A 23,357-nucleotide genomic window follows, 5' to 3' on the forward strand; every position below is an offset into this window, starting at 1 on the left:
TCCAACAAAATTCATGTCATCAACATAAAAAGTAAGTATAACAAATTCGGATGCTATTTTCTTTAAAAAAAAAATACATGGACAAATAACATAATTTATGTAACCCTCTTTCAGCAAATATTCACTGAGGCGATTATACCATATGCGCCCATATTGCTTTAAACCGTACAAAGATCTTTGTAATCTGATTGAGTACATTTCCCGAGATTTTCAATATGCTTCAGGCATTTTAAATCCTTCAGGGATTTTCGTATAAATTTCATTATCAAGTAACCCGTACAGATAAGCTGTAACCACATCCATTAGATGTATTTCAAGCCTTTCACGTAAGGCTAAACTGATGAGATATCGAAATGATATGGCATCCATAACGGGTGAACATGTTTCTTCATAATTGACTCCAGGTCATTGTGAGAATCCTTGTGCGACAAGGCGAGCCTTGTATCTTTCAACTTCATTTTTATCATTCCTTTTTCGCACAAAAACCCATTTATGACCAACTGGTTTTATACCAGCAGGTGTTTGGACTACTGGTCCAAAAATCCCTCTTTTAGCAAGTGCGTTCAATTCTGATTGAATTGCCCCTTGCCATTTTGGCCAATCAGATCTTTGTCTACATTCTTTGACAGATCGGGTGCAAAATCCTCACTATCTTCCATAATGTTAAGTACAACATTATATGCCAAAATATTATCCACCACTATTTTAGACCGATTTAAATTAATCCCATCACCAGTAGAACTTATTGAAAGTTCCTCTCTCACTTGAGTCTTGGGTTCATTGATTTCTTCAGGAATCTCAGAACTAATCAGATCTTGGGTCTATTTAGGAGATCCCTTCATAGTATCATTATCATTTGCCGATTTTCTGTGTTGAGGATTTTGATCCTTAGAACCCAAAGGCCTACCACGCTTCAGGCGTGCTTTAGGTTTACTAGATCTCATGCTAGTAGATGGTCATGCTGGGACATCACTTCGGATAGGCACATTCTCTGTAGGGATATGTGACTTAGTTATCCTATTCAAATTAGTAAATGTGTATGGCATTTGATTTTCTATATTTTATAAATGGATGATCTTCTCGACCTCCTGATTACATATAGGGGTACGTGGATCAAAATGAGATAACGATGAAACTTTCCACACAATTTCTCTTTTGATTTCCTTTATCTCTCCCCCTAATTGTGGAAAATTTGTTTTATCAAACCGACAATCTACAAATCGAGTAGTAAATAAATCTCCTGTCAATGGTTCAAGATAGCGAATAATAGAGGGTGATTCAAACCCAATATATATTCCTAACCTTCTTTATGGGCCTATCTTACTGCGTTGTAGTGATGCTACTGACACATATACAACACATCCAAAAATTCGTAGATGGGCAATATCTGGTTCATGACCAAAAACTAATTGTGATGGAGAATATTTATTATAATGTGTCGGTCTGAGATGGATAAGTGATGCTGCATGCAAGATAGCATGGCCTCAAACAGTAGTAGACAATTTTGTTTTCATAAGTAGCGGTCTTGCTATCAATTGCAGGCGTTTAATAAATGACTTTGCAAGGCCATTTTGAGTATGAACATAAGCTACATGATGTTCAACTTTTATCCCAACTGATAGACAATAATCATCAAAAGCTTGAGATGAGAATTCTCCAGCATTATCAAGACGAATAGCCTTTATGGGATAATATGGGAATTGTGCCCTTAATCGAATTATTTGGGCTAATAGCTTTGCAAACACCAGGTTGCGATATGATAGTAGGCTCACATGAGACCATCTTAAAGATATATCTATTAGGACCATAAAATATCTAAACAGCCCACTTGATGGGTGAATAGGTCCATATATATCCCCATTATACGTTCTAAAAAGGCAAGGAATTCAATGTCAACCTTCATTGGTGATGGTCTAGTGATCATTTTGCCTTGATAACAAGCATCACAAGAAAATTCATTATTTGTAAGAATCTTCAGGTTCTTTAATGTATGCCCACTCAAAATTTCAGTAATTCGTCTCATCATTATTGATCCGGGATGGCCCAAATGGCCATGCCAAAATACGAAAATATTTGAATCAGTAAACTTCTGGTTTACGATAGAGCGTGCTTCAACTGTACTAATCTTTGAATAGTATAAGCCAGAAGATAAAGTTGATAACGTTTCTACAATGCACTTCTGGCTAGAACTATTCATTGTAATACAAAGATATTCCATATTCATTTCATCTATCATCTCAACATGATACCCATTTCGGCGGATATTTATAAAACTCATGAAGTTCGACTTGGAGGAGAATAATGCATTGTCTATTATAAGTTTCGTTCCCTTAGACAGAAATATAGTGGCTCTTCCGGAGCCTTCAATTAAACTTATATTACCAAAAATTGTTAAAACATTTGCTTTTTTCTTATGCAAATAAGAAAAGTATTTCTGATCTTTGAATATGGCATGAGTTGTTCCACTATCGATAACACAAATATCTTCATGATTGGTCTTTGATCCAAACATAATTTGAGGATTATCCATATTCTTCAAAATGACATAAACAAAATAAATATGATAGTAAACATCATTATCAAAGCATAACTTTTATTTATGTACAACAATTACATAACCATACTATCTACTACAAACAACAAAAATTAAATTTTACATCTTTACAGATTCATCACCGATACATGACTTGTTTCTCCTTCCGGGAGTGCAAAGTAATCAACCACATCCAAATGCATGAAGTCTAAATTATCTTCATAAATAAAATTTGCTTCAGCATTTTTCTGTCTCCTTCAGGGAGGCTTGATAAAGCTCAACCAGGTGCTTTGGCGTACGACAGGTACGTGACCAATACCCTTTTCCTCCACATCTATAGCATGCATTTTCTGGCTTTGCTGCTTGTACCGCTTCATGCTTTTGTTCTTTCCTTTTCCACTGCTGGTGGTGAGAAGGGTTCTTTGGTGCATTATTATTACCATGATTAGAGTTTTTCCCCTGATCACGACCATGACCACGACTGGGGCCATGTCCTCTTCCACGCTTAGCTTGGTGGAAGTTCATCTCATTCACTTTAGGGAATGGACAAGAACCAGTAGATCGACTTTCATGATTTTTTATTAATAGCCAATTATGTTGCTCAGCTACAAGAAGATATGAGATAAGTTCATAATACTTTTTGAATCTCATCTCTCGATATTGCTGCTACAGGAGCATATTTGAGGCATGAAAAGTGGTGAAAGTTTTCTCCAACATATCATGATCAGTTATATTATTGCCACATAGTTTCAATTGGGAAATAATTCTGAACATAGCAGAATTATACTCACTGATAGATTTAAAATCTTGTAACCTTAGATGAGTCCAATCATAACGTGCTTGTGGAAGAAAGGCCATCTTCAGGTGGTCATATCTATCTTTCAAATTATTTCACAGTATGACTGGATCTTTAATAGTGAGATATTCCATTTTCAAGCCTTCATCAAGGTGATGACGTAGGAATATCATTACTTTGGCATGATCTTGGTTTGATGCTTGATTTTTGTCCTTGATTGTGTCTGCCAGACCCATCACATCAAGATGAATTTCAGCATCAAGCATCCAAGACATGTAGTTTTTGCCCGATATATCCAGGGCTACAAATTTAATTTTAGAAAGATTTGACATTATTTAGAAAAAGAAAGTTCGTACCTCTGATACTTTCAAAGTATTTGCTCGAGATGACAGAGTCTCGTGCTGATAACGTGCTATAAAATAAAGACTATAAAGTAAAGACAAGTATATAGAGGAACTGATATATTATTCATACTTCACACTTCTGTACATAATGAACTGAAAACTCCTCTATTTATAGAAGAAAGGAAGCTGCTACTTAGGGCTGGCAAGTGGTCCGGTCCCGGGCCTAAACGGGCCAAGTGGGCCGGTCCAAACGGTCCCGGTCCCAAATTAAACGTGCCAAACGGGTTATTTGTAGGGACCGGCCCGGGACCGTTTGGTCCCGGGCTAAACGGCCCCGGCCCGCGGGCTAAACGGGCTAAGTGGGCCCAACATATTTTTAAATATATATATAAATTAAATAGATATTAGAGACAAAAGGATGTTTAAAAAAAATATCTAAGAAAATGCTTTGTAAATTTTATTATAGAATTGTGACCTAAATTTTAGTATTCAATATTTAATATCGAATATATATAGTATATAAGATGTATATATAGTATATATATATAAGCTATATTCGATAAGCTATATATACATCTTATTTACTATATATAAGATGTATATATAGTATAGTATATATATATTAAATGTATATATATCGATATAAGATGTATATATAGTATAGTATATATATATTAAATGTATATATATCGATATAAGATGTATATATAGTATAGTATAAGCTATATTCGATAAGCTATATATACATCTTATATACTATATATAAGATGTATATATAGTATAATATAGTATAATATATATATTAAATGTATAATATATATATATATCGATATAAGATGTATATATAAGTAATAAGCTATGTTCGATAAGCTTTATATACATCTTATATACACTGTAAGATATATATATAGTATAGTATAGTATATATATTAAATGTATAATATATATATATATATATATATATATATATATTGATATAATATCTAAGTCTAAAGACAAAAATATTGTAAAGAGATATGCCTTGTAATTTTATTATAGCATTAAAAAATATGGCAATATCTTTCTTAGTGTTCATCCCCCTATGGAATGAGCACAACAAGGTGTTAACATAAGTATCAAATGGGGCATCATTTGGATTAGCAAGGTTTTCACTAGTTGGGTTAACATCAGGAGCAGGACTAGTTGATGTATCATCATCCGGTTGAGTTTCATCAAAATCTATTTCCTCGTCATCATTTTCATCAATAGTTGGATTAGAATAAAGAGCATTCATTAATTCATGGTCTAATTGTTCACCAGCTCTAATATTATGGCAAAATTGACTTTCAGTAAATTGTAATAAACTATTATCGCAATCAAAAATAGCAGGTGTATGATGTATATGGAGTTTGGTTCGGGGAGCTCGGGGCAGTGGAAGAGGAACAAATTGAGCACTAGATTCGTCACTCTTGGATTTTCCCTTATTTTTATCAAAAAGTTTTTTTAAGAAAGTCATCTTAATTAATAAAGTAATAGAAAATAAATAAAACAAACAAAATTATAATATTAAAACTTAAGAGTTGGAACGAGTTTACCGAATTGACGAACAACTTGTTGAAAATTGATTATCGTTGAAGACTTCAATTCACCAACTTCACAATTGTTTCACAAATTGTAACAATAAAGTAAGCAATAGTAGCAATTATAGAAGAAAATTAGAGAGAGATTGTGATAGATTAATGATTTTGTAAGAAAAAATGAAAGAATGATGGGGTATTTATAGTTGAAAATAGGGAAAAAGTGTAATTATAAAAAGTTTGGGATTAAAACAAAGTTGAGGGGTTAGATGACTATTTTATAAATAGCCAACTACTATTTTTGACAGGCCGTTGGGACCGTTTGGCCCGCTGAGGGACCGGGTCGATCCCTGGCGGGCTAAATGATCCCGAGTCTGGCGGGCCCAAATCATAGGACCGGCCCAGGCCCATTAAAATCGGGCCAAACGGTCCTGGCCCGTTTAGCCCGCGCTCCCGGGCCTGGACCGGCCCACTTGCCACCCTTACTGCTACTGCAAGCTGCTGTGTAAGCTGCTACTGCAAGCTGCTGTGTAAGCTGCTACTGTACCAGATATAGATAATCTTCTACCAGAGGTAATGTTTATCCATAACGTACTACCAAAATGATAAACTTCACCAGGAGGCTTATTTTCAATAGAGTACTAAATAGATAAACATATTTACGGCGGAGTCTCATATGGATAAACTTTTTCAGGAAGATTATTCACAACAGAGTACTAAATGAACATATATATATAATATATTTATAACATTTTTCGATTTCCTCTTTTGTTTTTTTGGGTTTTTTAACAAAAGATATGTTAGCTGAGTTCAACTACCACGAAGTACTATGGTACACGTTTATTATGCGGAGATAATTGTGGAATTAATTAATTGTTCCGGCTTTAATAATAATAGGTTATAGGTTGAAACTTAATAAAAAAGCTAAAAGTTTTAATGGATCTCATTTACCACGTGTTTCATAGCAGACACGTATCATTTAGTTAGGTATATTATCCCATTCCTCTTCTTTTACCAACTTTTATTTCTTATATTTTCTAGTAGTACTTTTTATTTCTCTTTCATTTCTTGGCGTGCATTAATTTACAAACAAATAAAAATATTTAAATATGTGTTTTGTTATTTTTCTAGAGAAGTTTTGATATTTTGACCTTTTCCTCCTTCCTCCGTCTATATATGGTGTGTTTTTGTTATATTTCATTTTTTATCATCGCTTCCTGAATCATCATTTTATAATTATTGCTTCGCAAATTTGGATTGTCAAGACTTCAAAATAAATACAATACAATAGATGCAAACCAAAAACAATATTGTAAATTACAACATAATCGAGTTGAAGTAGTTATGATAAGGATAATGGTATCAAATAGTGTAATAATATGTACATACGGTAATATATTAGTATTTACTTGTGTCCAATTGAGAAAATGCTTTTGATCAATTATTTACTATACAATCATATATGTACAATAACATAATGTTGTTTTGGAGTCTACTAAGCTTATGTTGTTAACATGGTTTCCCTTAATATATTTTGTTCTGGGCCAAAAATAATTAAAACCCCCAATTGTTGCGATAGATTTAATCTTTCTCTTAAAAATTGATTATTCATTTTCATTGTAAAATGTAAGAACTCCTTTACTTTCAGAATATCTTTTTCCTTTTTGAAAATTAATTTGCTCAACTTCAGCATTTTAGTCAAAAGCTTCTGAATTCATCTCTCATTTAAAAAAAAAATCAACACTAAAAATCTAACACATATTTTGAAGTACTAAAAATATATTGAATGAATAATGATACAGTCAGACTTCTCTTTTATAACAATCCTTCACTATAACGATTAAATTTTTTTTGAAATTAATTTTTCATGTTATGTTATAATATATATTCTCTATAACAACACTTCACTATAGCAGCAAAAAAATATCGAAACAAACAATATTTTATAAAGAGATTTGACTGTATATACAGATAAAATACAAAATAATATTTCTTTTTCCTTTTTATTTCTTTCCTAAGTTTGAGAATACCTAATTAAATTAACAGGAAAAGAAGCCACTAGTACCCCCCAAAGTTTCCTATAAAGTAGGTACAAACCAACAAATATTAAAAGAGAAATAAAAAGATCTACACCTAAAAACCTCCAAAAACAAAAAGGAAAAAGCCCCTTCTGTTTCATTGCTTTCACAGTAATAATACAGCTATAACTACACTTTTTCTTAGAAAAAATCTGGAAAACTCAAGTTTCCATTTGTCTCTCTTCTATAATATTACTATATTTTGCATTAAACAGTATATATATAATCTTGAGATTAATTATCATCACATCACATATTCCAAGAATCTTCTCCTCAATTCCCAATTCATGTATATTCTCCGCTTCACAAAGTTTTCAACTTGCAGAAAATAAAGTGAAAAAAATTCCAATTTGATTCTCCCAAAAAAAAAAAACCATTTTGGGTATATTTTTATTTGCTAAAACTGATAAAAAAGAAATGTGTGTACAAGAGTCAGAGGAAGTGAGTGAGGAAATGGAGAATTTGGACATTTCAAAGACTGATGATAATGTAAAGATTGGATCTTTACAAGTGGAAGGTGAATTGGGAAATACCCAAAAAGAGAATTGTGAAAAAAACACATCTTCTAGCCTTTCTGTGATCAGAAACTCTTTCCCAGTAAGGATCTCTTTCTTTAATTATTACTACCATTATTGATCTTGTAAATTTTGTAGCTTTGGAATTTTTTCAATATTATATAATTTTGTTTTCTGGTTTACTTATGCATTAATCTCCACTTATATGGATAATTTGAGATTGAGGTGTAGCTGTTGTTGTAGTTATACTTTAGAGTTGTTCTTTGGTTTGCAAATGGATGTTGAGAGCTGTTGCTTTTTTTGTATAATGAATTTGGTCAATTTGGGATTGTTCAATAATCTAGCAAGATGCAAAGATTTGATTTTTTTCCCTTTTATGGTGTAGTAATTATTGGAGATGTACTTTGAAGAAAAAATAATTGGGTTGTTGTCAATTATGGTTTGTTATTTTGGTGGCTTGGGTTTGTCATCCTTCTCTACTGGTTGCTATCAATCATCTTTCTTTCTTTTTTGGTTTTCTCACTCTCTACTGGTTGCTTGGCTATATTAATGCTTTGTTTTTTGTTGTTAATGTTCTTATCTTTAGTATTTCCGACATGACCTTCTTATTACTGTTCTCCTGTTCAAACCCGTTGAGAATTGTTTTCTTGAGACGAGGTTCTTTCGAAAATAGCTGCTCTACCTCCACAAGGTATGGGTAAGGTCTGCGTACACTTTAGCCTCTCCAGACTCCCACAACGTGGGATTACACTGAGTATGTTGTTGTTGTTGTTGGTTTTCTCACTCTCTTTTGTTAGATGGTCTATTTATTAATTATGGGTGTTTATCTTTTGTGATTTGCATATCTTGGGATCCTTTCTTCTTCTTGTTAAGTGTGGGATTCGTCGGAGAGGCTCCAGTATTAGATGGATTTGGAGATCTTTTTCATCTGTTGTACAGTGCTAATCGATCTTTCAGGTAGAAAAAGTTATTGATAAATGGATATTCTTGGTTATATATGGAAATCTTTGTCTTTTGGAAACTAATTTGACTGATGGTACATTTGTAGAATCCTGTTTTTTTTGCTATGTATGCCATAGTAAATCGTTGGAGTTTTTGGGATAAGGTAGCAAATCGTTACAATAACTTGCATTCATCTTGTGTTTCTTTGAGTAGTATCACACATTTCATGTCCCTATGGTTCTTCTGTATTGTTTCCTAAACTAATTCTATTACGTTTCGTGTCTAAATAGAAAGTTCACTTGAACAGTACAACATCTAAGCTGATTGTGGCATGGCTATAAACTTCTTCATTGCGTTATAACTGATTTTTTTTTTCCTTTTCTCTTCCCTTTGTTCTCTAGATGGAAAGTATTTCTGAGGATACAACTATTGCAGACCGTAAGCAGATACTACTCTTCAATAAATTCCTCCCAACTCTTAGGTCTGGGGAGTGGTCGGATATTGGAGGTCGTCTTGATATGGAAGATACTCACATCTGTATTGCGGACTTGGCTAAGAATTTTAGTCATAGTATTCTTGGTGAGGAAGAGGCTATCTCTTTTTATGGAGTAAGTTCTTTAAACTCATTTGACATCACGATATCCATCCTTGACTATTTACTCATTTTACTAGTAGGTGCATTTGTATCTTTCCTTACTATAAGATTTAGTTTAGGTATTGATGTAGGGAAGGTTGTATATTTATGACAGTGTTAGAGCCATTCTTTTAGGTCTTTTCTAGATATTAAAAACTTTATGAAGTATTCCAGCTGCCTCAAACTAAAAGAGAGTGAGGGGACTTTGGTACTAAAGAAGGAAAAAGAGTGCAATACAGAAGCTGGATACGTAGTGTGAATCTTTTGTAATCTCTTTGAAAACTTGATATACAATTCGAAAATATACACATACTCTCACATTCATACTCATGTGTGTACAATTTCAATAAAAAACAGAAAATGGCAGAAAGAAGAACATTAGAAGCAAAACTACAAAGGAGTGCCCTGTGTTCCTCAGGGTTGTGAGATGAAGCACATTGCTGGCGGATTTCATGGTGCTGGCCTTGTGCTATTGCAAAATGGTACAGGATTAGTTATTAACTGTCTAACAAATGTATAAAAACTGTAGGTGGCAACTGATGAATTAGAGCTCTCCTGTCGTTGCTTATCAGATCATGACACTGCTTTGCACCATAAAAGAGCCAAAGAGACCACTCTACTTAAATGCAGAGATAGCATAATGATCAGAAATGTTAGTCCAACTAAAAACACTGCGGAATCAGAAACACCATGACACATTGTTGTTTGTACTTGTTAGTTGTTACTACTCTTGGAAAATGTACCTGCTGAAGCGCAGTCGGTCTAAGCATCGTTGTTACTTGTGGCATAGGAGTTCACACTTGGACCTGCAGCGTATAAGTAGCTTATCTTATTAGTTTCCTATTTAGGACCAAATATAACGTCTAATTATTTTACTAGTTATTTATTAAGAATCACTCATCACTTTCATATAAAATAGGATTTCCATAAGAGGAGTGGAGAAGAATTGGAAAGAGATAATAAGCCGAGTTTTTTACAAATTCTTAGCATATCTAGTATCTGATATTCTCCGACCACTGATGTAAATGGTTTTAGTGACAGGTCTTTGATGGCCATGGTGGGAAGGGAGCAGCAATCTTTGTACGTGACTTCTTACCAAGAATCATTGTTGAGGATGCAGATTTTCCTTTGAAACTCGAAAAAGTGGTCAGTAAATCCTTTTTGGAGACAGATGCTGCTTTTGCCAAGTCATGCTCTGTTGATTCTGCCTTGTCCTCGGGCACGACTGCACTCACTGCTATGATATTTGGAAGGTAACCATTCCTATGCATTCATCTTATATTCTTTTTCGTTTTCTTTTCACTGTTTTCCTTTTATCCTTGTCTTCTTATTTATAGGCTACATTGGAGATCTGTGTCTAATATTAGTTTCTATCTTTCTGTACTAAAATCTGATGGACAGATCATTACTCGTGGCAAATGCTGGCGATTGTCGAGCAGTACTCTCTCGAGGTGGATTGGCTATAGAAATGTCAAAGGATCACAGACCTTGTTGTGTCAGTGAAAGAACACGTGTCGAGTCCTTGGGTGGATTTGTCGATGATGGCTATTTGAACGGACAGTTAGGCGTGACCCGGGCATTGGGTGACTGGCACATTAAGGGACTGAAAGAAGTCGAAAAGGGCGGGCCGTTGAGTGCTGAACCTGAACTAAAGCTGCTTACATTAACAAAGGAGGACGAGTTCCTAATCATCGGTAGTGATGGAATATGGGATGTTTTCAGAAGCCAAAATGCAGTGGATTTTGCCCGACGGAGACTGCAAGAACATAACAACGTAAAATTATGCTGCAAGGAAATCGTGGAGGAGGCCAATAAACGTGGTGCTATCGACAACTTAACAGTAGTCATGGTATGTTTTCACTCTGAACCACCACCAACTATAGTATTCCAAAGATCAAGAATTAGGAAGTGTATATCTGCAGAAGGACTTCAGAACCTGAGATCTTTGCTCGACGGGTAGAGCTGTCGCTTGCAATTACCACTTTTGGCATTAGGAAGCGTATAATGCCACTTACTACATTCTTCTGGAGTACATTGTAAAGTCCTAAGAGGTAGGATATGTTCTACCTTTTAATGCTCCAATTTAGAATTCAAGCAGATGGAATAAATGCTTGAGGGAGAAATGAGCAAGCCAAGGAACCAAAATTTTTGTAAATATATCATTCTTCAATTGTATGCTCCCTTTACACTAAAGGGCACATATCTGAACTTCAATTTTATGGTAACATAAACATTAGATATATCAATGAGTAATAAATTTTCTTTGCTTAAATCTCAAAAAGCTTAGATGAAATTTGAAACAATTATGCTTTAAACGCTCTTGCTTTTACTCATATTGCTCGATCAATTTAGCAGCTTTTTTCTACTGTCAAACCTCTCTATTTATGTCTAAAGTTTCAAAGGAAGCCTTGGAAACACCAGATTATATATGAAAAATAAAAGGAATCATAATCAACATGCATACTTGGATGCTTTATATAAGTCGTACACAGCCATATGATTGAAGCAAAAACAAAGTTTTTCTCATTTCCTCAACCATATTCCACATGCAGAGAACACCTCCTTTTTTCTTTTACAACAGCAACAATAATCTCAGTGTAATTCCACAAGTGGGGTCTGAAGAGGGAACTGTGCGAGTAAGGTGCAAGCAGGCCTTACCCTTACCTTGTGAAGGTAGAGAGGTTGTTTGTGATAGACCCTCGGCTCAAAGAAAGCGAAATCCCGGCAGTAGTAAAAAGGAAATATAATAGTGAAGTAGCCATCCTTATACAATATATTCATAAGCTTATTGCAGCGGAGCAGTAAAGATACTATGATTAGAGATTTACTATGGCTCTCTAACATAACCGGCACTGCCTTAAGATAGCACTGCAAGCATCTTTGACATGAAGAAGATATATTCTAAGAATCATCTCACTATAGTTAAAATGTACAACATGAAGAAGATATTAGCAAAATAGTATCAAGAAATATCTCTCTAGATAGATAGTGGACCACTATAATTGCAATTTGAAATATGATCTACCAAAGAAACTAAACTAAGTTAAAGTAAACTACTAAATGATGCAACGGAATGAAAGCAAGAATAACAATATATATTTTCACTGAACTTAACTAACCTGAATACCTTCATTAAACTTCGATTTCTGATGCTAAGTTGAAAGCAGATTTTGTTGAGATTTTTGCATTAAAGATTTCTTTCTTATTCAACACAGCAGGTCTATTTTTGCTGACTAGAACGTTTAGTGCATTCAACCAATTGAATGTAGTTACATGCAAAGCCATAGTAGGAAACCCCTCATAAAAGATAAGCCAATATGATGTTTCCAGACTCTGCAAAAGCATTCTTTTCCTCTTGTAAACTGCTTTCACCAAGATTATTGGTACATCTTGTTGTTTTGATTTGATAATAAAATACTGGACATTTCTTTGAGAAGTAAAATACCGGTCTTTTTCGCTTTTCGATCTTTGAAAGTCAGTCTGTAATTTGTTTCTCATCTATTGCCTTGCTAGAGAAATTAGCTTTGACTCAAAGTATGCTTTTCTTGCATCTTTGTTGCTGTTAAGCCAACAACTTCGAGCCCTCTCTTCTTTGTGAATCCAAAATATAATCAAAATTTTAAGGCATTTTCTGTTAATCAATTTGACAACATGCCTATACCAAAACCAGGATAACAAAATGAATTGAGTAGTACCTTTTTGGTCATATTCCTACACCTCTTTTGACTGAGCATGAACTCCCTCTGATATCTTCAGAAGCAGCTAAGCTTTCTTTATTTCTAGACTTCGAAACAAGCCAACAGAGAAATCTGCTTTCAACTGGAGCAACTTTACTTGAGGCAATATAAAACTGTCTTTAGCAACACATTTTAGGATCTTGACCTGCTATCAAGTTAAAGTGACTAATGATCCTAAAGAAATCCAGGAAATAAAGGAGGTACAATCACAAGAAACCATAATTGACAACAGATTACAGGATTTACAAGATACACATGAACAGAAAGCCAATTATCTGGGCATGGAACTTGGATATAGAGATATTGAGCACAACATATCGATGCTTCCCACGTTGCGCTATTGAATAAGAAAAAGAACCCACATTCTAGTGAGTTGCCCGAGGTTTCGTCAATCCTAATTAGACCACCAATTACAGCGTACCAAAACTAAGTTTTGAGATCAATTAACTGATCCTGCAAAAGCCCAAGGCCATGCTCAATTCAAGATCCAAGTTAAACCAAATTCTAGCAGCGCACAACAACAACAACAAAAAACTCAGTGTAATCCCACAGGTGGGGTCTGGGGAGGGCAGTGTGTATGCAGACCTTACCCCTATCTTGTGAAGGTAGAGAGGCTGTTTCCGATTGACCCTCAGCTCAAGGAACAGTGAAAGTGGAATCTGATATTTCAGCGGCGCTCAAATATATAAATAAATAAATAGAGAGGAGGTGAGAAAATTATTTCATCAATATGTTTCAAAAGACTAGCATTACATTCACCTCATGCTACAAGAAATCCCAAAGGCACAAAAATGATACTTGAAAGTCAGCTTAATTATACAGAATAATAGTAGTTGTATAAGCATTATCTTGAAAGTCTACTGTTGAATTCCTCATTTCTCTATAGAGAGCTATAAGAATCTATACAAAAAAATAGGAGCTCCTGCACTACTTCAAAGATTCAAATCGTGAACCATTTTCATAATCAAATAGAGGTATTTGTAGCTTTGCCTTCAAGAGGTTCCGAGTCACCTTTTAATCATGCTGATCCAAAGCCATTTCCCCTCATTCAGCTTTTCTTTAATCTCATTTTTCACAATAGGGATTAACAATAGGCTTGCAAAGGATATTGAAAGAATTAGCATAACAAACACACTGTTCCATCCTCTTGTTGAAATATATCCTGCTAAAAGTGGCCCGAGAGCTGCCCCCACCGAACCAGTAGCGTCTATAATTGCACTCACAGTAGCTAATGCACGAGAGTTCCCCTTTATGTCGCTCTGAGTACCAAGATCTGCTGCAACTGCTGTGGTAATAAGGGAGTAAGGACCATTAACAAGTGCACCAGAAACGAGCATCAAAGCAATGTTGGTAAACATAGATACACTCCCATATATGCGATAAAAAAGAAGGGCTGGCATTGATAACAACAAGAATACAATGGAGGTAACCCCACGAGCTTCAATTATGTCCGATGTGACCCCTGCCAAAACCCCTCCAACGACTCCTCCAATATCAAAAACTGTCGAAAGGATCCCAGCACTTTTGTGAGATAGCTGCACACCAGCTACAACTGCAATAACAACAAAATTGTAAGTGTAACCCATGTAGGAGTGGTTGAAACGAAGCTTAAATTTTTTCACAAATGACATAAGATTTAAAAAAAAAAATGTTTTGTTAGGCTCATCAATGTAGAACAGGGGAAGACTTTACTCATAAACAGAGCAATTGTATGTTAATTAATATCATTAGCTCAGCAGATTAAGAGCTGATTTTGAACACCATAACCATTTCAAACCCCAAACTAAGCAAGCGAAGGCTTTGCTACCCCTATGCTCGTCTAGCATAAGCAAATAAATACAATATGCAATGAAACAACCAAACGCATCTCCAATCTCAAATACTCCAGTGTAAGAGGAAAGCAACAAGTTCTTATCATTCAAGTCGAGTTATACATATAGAAAATAGGATGCTAGCGTTGTCAACGACCAAAATGGAAACAATACTCAACTTAATCAAGTAGCATCAAAAAGTAGTTTATCCAAGTAAAAGCTCGGCGAAATGAGTACCTGTGTGCCTTAAGTAGAAGGGCAGCCAATACAAAAAAGTGTAGGCCACTAGCTTAGAGAAAAATAAGCAGAATGCATAGGGTGCAACTCCTGGTAACCTCCAGGCTTGTAAGAACCCAATTGCACCCTCAGTTTCGGGTTCCACGACGACTCCCTCCTCTTCAGTTTCACCTGTCTCTGAACCAACCAATGCAACTCCCTCTACATTCATCTCAATCTCCTTTGAAGGCAATTCTAAACCAATATGATCAGGGCTCACTACAAGAAACATATACACAAACGCTGCCACGACCAAAATGAATATCCCGGGCAATAAAAAAGACCAACCCCAACCAAAACTCAATACAGAGGAAGCAACTAAAGAACCAATAATATTACCAACTGAGGTATTTGAATTCCAAACTCCCATTATCAACCCCCTTTTAGCTTTGCCAAACCAATTTCCCATTACTGCCACAACACAAGGCCAACCAATAGACTGAAACAACCCACATAAAATCTGAACAATTACAAAAAATAACAGCCAATGTATATCAAGAAAATAACCTAAACCAAAAGCAATAACCAAAATGCCACTACCAAGCATTCCAACAGTCAAGAAAAGCCTTAAGTCAATATTATCACCAATATGTCCAGCAAAATACATCCCAATTGAGTATGCTAACAAGAATGCAAGATCAAGCTCCCCTAAACGGTGAGGCCCACTTGGACCCTCAAATGGGGCCCACCCATTAGTGCCATTTTGGGCTTTGATCTCAGGGCCAAGAACTGATTTTACTATACTTGGAGGTTTTCTTGAGGCATGAAAAGCTGCATAGGCTATAAAAGTTAGAAAAAGGACTAAAAATTTGTGGAAAGTTAAAGTCTTTTGTGGTGGATTGAGGTTTGGAAAGAGATTGAGACCTGGTGGGGGTCTATTAGGTGGAACCAAATTAAGGGGTTTGAGTTCCATCATGTTTTTTCTAATTTCATTGATTTAAAAATCCAATCTTTCGTGTTTTTTGGTGTGATTTGGGTCTTGTTTGTATATGGGTTTATGATATTACTGAGAAATTGTGCAAAGGGTTTTTGAATAAGAAGAAGAAATTGTGCAAAGGGTTTTATGAATTCTTTTAGGACAATGTTTGTTCAGATCTAAAAGTTTGAATGATTCTATGTCGTAGAAGTTAAGGAAGGGGAATTTGGGAGTTTTGACTGTCTTCCCTCCCGGGAACCTCCCAGGAAATGCAAACCTTTGCCCTCTCCCTCCCCAACACCCACCCACCCCCTACGACAACAATATTTCACCCCTTCTTTTTTTTTTCTTTTTTTTTGGATTTTGAGGTATGATATAGTATCAATTTGGGACCCGATTAATAGTCTGTAGCTTCTCAAAAATCCAAAAGAATTTATTTTTTTTAAAGCACTTCTTTTTTCCTAAAGTTATTTGGGCCAGCTTTTTTTGAGGAAAAAAAATTCTTTTGAGAAGAAACATAAGTAATTTTTGAGAAGCAGAAAAGAATAGTTTCTTTCCAAAAGTAAAAACAGTTTGACTTTTCTTCTTACCAAAAATACCCTTAAATAAAATATAATATATATCAAAATAACCGTTAAACCTAATACTTAGGATATTAATGTATTAATTTTTTTTATTATTTTTAGGATAACTTTATAATATATAGTGACTTTATGGGTGAATGCTTTTATATTTGTTGAATGTTTTTTAATATATTTAACTTATATTAAAAGAATTAAGTATTTTTAAATTTTATTTTCATATTTTACTTAAATAAAATAAAAATATTTAATTATTGCATGTAATAACAAATTTTTAAGATTATTTATTTACTTATAATATTAACTATTAAGTAAATCTATTCATGTCCTTATTCGTAATTTGATACTTAAAAGCACTTTCTGAAAAGATTGATCAAACATAAATTATTGCTCAAAAGTGTTTTTTAGCGTGATTAGCCAAACACAATCTGCTTCTATCCAAAAGTACTTTTTTTCAAAAAACACTTTTTAAAAAAAGTTTCAAAATTTCTAACGTCATTAAAGTAGAAAATGGTCGTCATGTCTAATCTTAAACCTCTAATTTTCGAAGTATATTATCTCAACTTTGAGACTCTATTAATTTAGTTCAAAATGCCTAACCTCATTAAATGAGGAAACAATTATTATGTCCGTTTACCCGAAAAACGAATAACAATTGAATTGATACGTGATTCTAAGAATACGTAGTATAATTTGGTACAAAGTGAGAAAATATATAAATGAGTATCGAAATTAACTGTAAAAGAGATAAATGCAAGCCAAACAGATCAATTAACTTCGGCTTTCGAGTTAGATTACTCTCTAACCAAATGAAAATTCTGCTAATGTATGAATAGAGTAACAAGGTATTGAAAGCTAAAATAAGGCAGTGTATTGGTTTTCCTTCCAAAAAATATCCCGCCTCTGCAAATGATCAAAAACCTTTTATATATTAGGGAAGTCCTATTTTGAATATAATTAAAGATACAGAAGGAATTCCATGATAAATTAATTAATTGGCATCTCTTTAATATGCGCCGAGATTTCTGCCGAAATTCTCGCCCTAATTGCGGCTATTCTAGCTTTTCTGTTTTTTGGCTCGTTCTCGATCTTGGCCGATCATGATCTTGATTGGGCTCGGTTTTGCTTAGTCTCGATCTTGACCGATCTCGATCAGCCTCTATTTTGCTCGATCTCGATCTTGGTCGGTCTCTGGGTCATGAGTTCAGCAACCTAACTTCGCATCATATCTTGATGTTATACGAGGTTGAACCTTGATCTATCATCTTCCAGTCTCGATCAGTCATACCGAAGGGCAAGATCGATTTTGACCGTATAAAATATCAAATCTTAGACTTAGTAATTAAAAATGTAAGGATTATATTCTTTTCATTTCAATCTTTGATGATTTGTCTCTTTTTTCGATGATAAATTTTATTTTCTAATTTTGTAATTATTTTTGAAGTTTGAATATTTGGTTTAAAGTATAAATTAATCTATTGTCCGATATGATTTTTATATATGAATTCGTATTTCTTTAAGCCAAACCATATCAGTCTTAAAAACCAGGAAATTAAAATAATATTTCTCAGGTAGAATATAAGTAGCTCTTTAAGATATGTTGGAATTGCTCTATTAAGTCAGCATAAACTAGTCTAGTTTGTATTTTTTGAGCTCGGTTCATTTAATAAATAAGTTTAAAACTTCGAGGTAAAAGTTAAATACGGTCAGATTAATGTGTTGTTTCTATCATGTATAATGAAAATAGCATTTCTTCACCGAATTATGACGTTATTTTGATATTGCTCTCTTAAGTTTTTGAATTTAAATAGTTTGAGATAGGAAAAGTTATCTAGTTCTTGATAATAGAAATAAATAGAGTTTATTTCATCATAGCAGAAAGAAATCAATTTTGTGCCAAAATAGAGCTCTATTGATTTTAGTGATTGAGAGTGTTTGATAAACATCAAGTGTTAAATATTACTACCATTTACAGCGCAGTTGAACAAGCTCTCTTAATTAACCTATAGCTCGTAGAAATGATCAATTTGTATATCTTAACTAAGTCCACAACTAATGCAAACAAAGTATCCCAATTACTCAACATCACTAAACTTGGCAACAAGAAAGCTTTTATATTACTATTTTACAAGTTTCGGGCATGAAACAGAAAGATGCAGCTTATTCTTCTTTTTTTCATCCGATAAAATTGGTACGATATAGAAAAGATTACAGAATAGTCAAGATTTCCATTCTGCAACAAGGACAATGCGAATTAGACTCGAGCCATGGCACTAGACACTTGGAATGGAACTTATGGGCACAAGGCAATTGCATTAGGTTGTCCCTTATCCTGAATTTGTCCAAGCAAATGGCACATTCATCTTGTTCTGAAGACTTCCACCTCAGCTCTGTCCAATTGATGAACCTCTTTGTCATACTTTTCTTTAATCTAAACACTTCTTTCTGCAAATTTTTCATCCCCAATATTGGCTTAATCTCCACCACCCCTTGCTTTTTTTGTCTATTATTTACAGTACTCCTGGATTTCATTACAACAAATGAAATAAACTATCAATCCCAAGTGGAATAAACATGGGCGAATCGATTCAACTGAATCCAACATTTTTGACACAGAACATAGATATATATATGAAAAAGTTATTAAATTTACAACAAAAATAAAAATTTTGAACATATATTTCGATAGTGCAATATATTCAGTGATAAGATCGTTACATGTTGAACATATCAAATTTAAACTATTGATCCGCTTAGGTAGATAAAGGGTCAAAAGAAAGACAAAAAATAAGGGGGTTGGGGAAATTTAGACTTTTACCTCTTGTTTTCTGATTTCCATTGTGCACTTAGCCTTTCATCCACCCTTTGCTTGGCTTCTCTTGCAATTTCAACTAGTTTCTCATCTTGGTATACATGGCTTGCTGCACTTCTTTGCTGTTAATTCAGTTTTAAGAATAAGGACATAAGAATTAGTATCAACTCATTCTGTCCACATAAAATATTGAATATGCAGCTGCAAAAAATTTACTATCAACCACCGGCAAGAGTACTAGTGAGACGGATTAGATTCCTCCTCCGCTAATTAGAGGTTTCGAGTCCAAAAAGGAAGAATACTTTTTGGTAGACTCTGCGCACACAAATCCAGATTAATCTAACCATTAAATTATTCCTAATACTAAATGAATAGTCTGGTGCACAAAACATTTCTCATTTATGTAGTGTCCAGATCAGGGCTAAACCCCGTGTGACGTAGATGCAAACATTAGTGGCTACTTCCACAGATCAAACCTGTAAAAAAAAAAATTCTATCTAACAAGGAGGAGTACTAGTAGTCAAAGGAATTTACTAGTACCTTGGAACAGCTTGAACTAAGATGGTATTGATCATGGTTGCTTGTGTAGATGCAAAAAGAGGACTTCCTTGTATTTGATGAATCCAACCAACTTCCCCTTTGATGAAATCTCCTCCTTCTAGCATGCTCAATACCAGGAAGCATACCAGCCATTTTTACACAAACTCAAGAACAGAAAAAAAAATCAGACAAAACAACACCACAAAGGAAATCAGAAACAGTCTTTAATTTGTAGCTACTGTTATAAAGCAGAAGAAAGTTCTTGGCTTATACTGATCAGTTTCTTGCTACAGAACATGATAGTAATGAGAAAAGTGAAAGAACAATCAATAAAGATACACGTCAAGATCATTGTCATTTTCCCTATTAAAAAGAAAGAATATAGTACCCTCACCTGAAAAGCAGAAGTCTTTTTGCAAGTGAGTTTATCTTTGCTCTGAATCTTGGCAGATTTTAGGCCCTAAAGTTTTTGGCATACAAAAAGCATTCCCCACCCATGTTACTCATCTTATAGTATATATAAGCTACCATCATTTCACTTATTTAATATAGAAAAATGAATATAAAGTACTCAATGGTGTGACCTGGTAGTTCATAAACTGATTAAGATCATGAGATTTAAGTTCACAGCTGAGGCAAAAATATATTAGTACCATTTTTTTCAATTTGTCTCTATACTTCTTGAGATAGTATATACCTTGTATAATTAGTGGAGGTGCGTGATTGACCCGAACATCAAGATTGTAGGGAAAAAAGAAAAAAAAACTGATATAGGAAAAATGTGAGATGTAGCTCTACAAGCCTTAGCAGATAAGCAGTGTGACAAGACGCATTTTTGTACTCCATTTGTTTCTGTTTATGTGATCATTTCTTTTATCAATTTGTTAAATTTTAAATTAATGTAATTTATAATTTTTATTGTATTTGTGATAATAAAATTTTATAACCGTACAAAAGGTAAGGCCTATTTGATACTATAAATTATAAAAGTTTTTTATTTTTTATTTTTTATTTTGTATCCAGTCAATTAGGATAACATAAAATAAGATGAATTGAGTAATAAAATAAATTATAATATGCTATTATTACTTTATCCATGTTCATTTGACTGGATACGGAGTTATAGAATATGATTTATTATTCACGACTTTAACATTTGTAAAGTGAGATGGACACAAAATTTATTAAAGGTTAAGGCAAAATTGAAATCAAATATTAAGAACTTATACATATAAAAATGTTTAAATCCTTTTGGGAAGAGAAAATAAAAGAAATCTTGTTAAATAAACTGCGATGGAGAAACAATTGTTCTTATTGTGTTAATTTGTGTAAGCAAGTTAGTATTAAAAACAAAAACAAATTGGTAGGTGCGACTTCCTCTAGGCTGAATTTATTGATATATTACACCATAGTCAAGGCTGAGTTGCATTATCAAATTTATCATATTTAATTGAAAGTGTAGCTATTCAAGAACATTAAAAAAAGACAGTGGAGAAATTCGAAAAAAGTTTGGCAAAAAGTGGAAAAGGAAATGAACAAATAAAAGGCTGAAATTAGGTAATTTAGGCAATGTTTTTTCGAGAAAAATTGCCTTATCCATTTCGTCAAATCTACATCAAGTTGAGATTGCCTCAACAAAGATTGATCAACCTAATTTATTACATATTTTATTTTATGTGACCGTCCTTGACTAAACAGAAAGTTAATAAGAATTTTTTTCTTTTTTACAAATTTATAATTTAAACACATTATAATATATCTATAACTATACAACGTCATTAACAGTACAATAAAAAAAATTCAAATTAAATTACTTTCAAATAAAGAAAATCATTATCCTTTTTCTAAAATAGACTTAAAAAATGAGTGCACATAAAATGTTCTTTTTGTTTTTTGAAAAAAAGAGAGACAAATTAACCTACTAAAATCATATACTGACTAGTAGTAAATGAGTAAAACTCATATATATTTTATAGAAAAAAAATAAATTTCTTGATATTGAGTTATTAATTTATTCCAATTTAACTCCTGATGATATTTGGCTAATTATATTTAACCTTTGATTAACAGAAAATGTGATTTTACTCCAATTATTAATAGTAGAAGTTAAAATGGATTCTTTACTTCTACAAGGGCAATTCATGTCACCTGAATTAAATAAGATTGTGCAATTAAAAAAAAGGAAAAGTAAAAGTACCGCGTATATTTTTATACGGCAAAGGTTCAAATATACCCTTGTACTTTCCAAAATGGTCTACGAATACCCCTCATTATACTATTGGATTATCTATACCCCTACAGTCATACTTTGGGTTCAAATATACCCCTCATTTAAACGGAGGGACACGTGTCATCGTTCTGTTGGCCTAAATATCTCATAATTAATTAAAAAGACACATTATCTATACCCGAAAAGTAATTTTCTAAAGCAATTTTTTTTTTGTAAAAACTGGAAAAAATTATTTTTTTTTTTACTAAAAACTGAAAAAGCGAAAATATATTTGTTTTTCAGTTTTTACAAAAAAGCTGCTTTAAAAAAAAACTGGTTTTTTTTTTTCTAAAACAATATTTTTATAAAAACTGAAAAATAATTTTCTAAAGCAATTAAAAACTGGAAAAAACTGAAATTTTTTTAACTAAAAATTGGAAAAAAAAATATTTGTTTTTTTTGTTTTTACAAAAATATTGCTTTAGAAAATTATTTTTCAGTTGTTGTTTTTAGTTTTTATAAAAAAATTGCTTTAGAAATTATTTTTCAGTTTTTTAAAGCAATATTTTTTTAAAAATTAAAAAAAATATTTTCGATTTTTTCAGTTTTTAGTAAAAATATTTCTGTTTTTTTCAGTTTTTAATTACTTTAAAAAATTATTTTTCATTTTTTTTATCAGTTTTTACAAAAATATTATTTTTAGAAAATATTTTTCAGTTTTTTTAAAGCATTTTTTTGTAAAAATTGGGGAAAAAATATTTTCGTTTTTTTTAGGTTTTAGTAAAAAAAATCAGTTTTTACAAAATAAAAATTGGTTTAGAAAATTACTTTTCGGGTATGGTTAATGAGTTTTTTTAATTAATTAGGAGATATTTAGAATTGGCCAACAAGACGATGACACGTGTCCCTCCGTTTAAATGAAGGACATATTTGAACACAAAGTATATATGTAGGGGTATAGATAACCCAATAATATAACAAAAGTTATTTTTAGATTATTTTCAAAAGTAATAGTATAACGAGATATATTCTTTAATCATTTTCGAAATTACAACCCACCTTTAGCTATTATTATAC

The 23,357-nt window shown here is 33.1% G+C and overlaps 3 protein-coding genes across 6 annotated transcripts; 1 reads left to right on the forward strand and 2 right to left on the reverse strand.

Moving 5' to 3' along the window:
* Positions 1-7,345: 7,345 nt before the first annotated feature.
* On the forward strand, positions 7,346-11,670 carry LOC104104273 (probable protein phosphatase 2C 27). Of its 3 annotated transcripts, none has more exons than XM_033658211.2 (5): positions 7,770-7,904; positions 8,696-8,779; positions 9,166-9,372; positions 10,440-10,651; positions 10,800-11,670. In XM_033658211.2, exons 3-5 carry the CDS (start codon positions 9,166-9,168, stop codon positions 11,356-11,358), a joined length of 978 nt encoding a protein of 325 aa, XP_033514102.1. In that variant the 5' UTR covers positions 7,770-7,904; positions 8,696-8,779; the 3' UTR covers positions 11,359-11,670. The 3 variants fall into 3 exon arrangements, with proteins under 3 accessions (XP_009610615.1, XP_033514102.1, XP_009610621.1); XM_009612326.4 differs by lacking the exon at positions 7,770-7,904 and adding an exon at positions 8,013-8,576; XM_009612320.4 differs by lacking the exon at positions 8,696-8,779 and having other exon boundaries at positions 7,346-7,904.
* A 2,174-nt stretch (positions 11,671-13,844) lies between these two features.
* LOC104104292 (putative glycerol-3-phosphate transporter 5) lies at positions 13,845-16,470 on the reverse strand. The gene is made up of 2 exons (XM_009612340.4): positions 15,184-16,470; positions 13,845-14,687 (listed from the first exon to the last, which is right to left on the reverse strand). The coding sequence occupies exons 1-2, from the start codon at positions 16,136-16,138 to the stop codon at positions 14,143-14,145; spliced, it is 1,500 nt and encodes a 499-aa protein (XP_009610635.1). The 5' UTR covers positions 16,139-16,470; the 3' UTR covers positions 13,845-14,142.
* A 2,343-nt stretch (positions 16,471-18,813) lies between these two features.
* Positions 18,814-20,597, reverse strand: LOC104104298 (probable E3 ubiquitin-protein ligase RHY1A). Of its 2 annotated transcripts, XM_009612357.4 has the most exons (4): positions 20,466-20,597; positions 20,072-20,235; positions 19,538-19,653; positions 18,814-19,240 (listed from the first exon to the last, which is right to left on the reverse strand). In XM_009612357.4, the coding sequence occupies exons 2-4, from the start codon at positions 20,222-20,224 to the stop codon at positions 18,928-18,930; spliced, it is 582 nt and encodes a 193-aa protein (XP_009610652.1). In that variant the 5' UTR covers positions 20,225-20,235; positions 20,466-20,597; the 3' UTR covers positions 18,814-18,927. The 2 variants fall into 2 exon arrangements, with proteins under 2 accessions (XP_009610652.1, XP_070033136.1); XM_070177035.1 differs by having other exon boundaries at positions 20,072-20,563.
* Positions 20,598-23,357: the final 2,760 nt, after the last annotated feature.

This window comes from Nicotiana tomentosiformis, chromosome 6 (genome assembly GCF_000390325.3).
Source record: "Nicotiana tomentosiformis chromosome 6, ASM39032v3, whole genome shotgun sequence".
In the NCBI taxonomy this organism is placed as follows: domain Eukaryota; kingdom Viridiplantae; phylum Streptophyta; class Magnoliopsida; order Solanales; family Solanaceae; genus Nicotiana; species Nicotiana tomentosiformis.

Coding starts and splice junctions, on each gene's coding strand:
- LOC104104273 (XM_009612320.4), top strand. CDS start 7,725: ATGTGTGTACAAGAGTCAGAGGAAGTGAGTGAGGAAATGGAGAATTTG. Junction 7,905..9,165: donor TGATCAGAAACTCTTTCCCA/GTAAGGATCTCT, acceptor TTTGTTCTCTAG/ATGGAAAGTATTTCTGAGGA. Junction 9,373..10,439: donor AGGCTATCTCTTTTTATGGA/GTAAGTTCTTTA, acceptor TTTTAGTGACAG/GTCTTTGATGGCCATGGTGG.
- LOC104104292 (XM_009612340.4), bottom strand. CDS start 16,138: ATGATGGAACTCAAACCCCTTAATTTGGTTCCACCTAATAGACCCCCA. Junction 14,688..15,183: donor CTTCTACTTAAGGCACACAG/GTACTCATTTCG, acceptor TTGTTATTGCAG/TTGTAGCTGGTGTGCAGCTA.
- LOC104104298 (XM_009612357.4), bottom strand. CDS start 20,224: ATGGCTGGTATGCTTCCTGGTATTGAGCATGCTAGAAGGAGGAGATTT. Junction 19,654..20,071: donor TTAGTTCAAGCTGTTCCAAG/GTACTAGTAAAT, acceptor CTGAATTAACAG/CAAAGAAGTGCAGCAAGCCA. Junction 19,241..19,537: donor TGGAAATCAGAAAACAAGAG/GTAAAAGTCTAA, acceptor AATGAAATCCAG/GAGTACTGTAAATAATAGAC.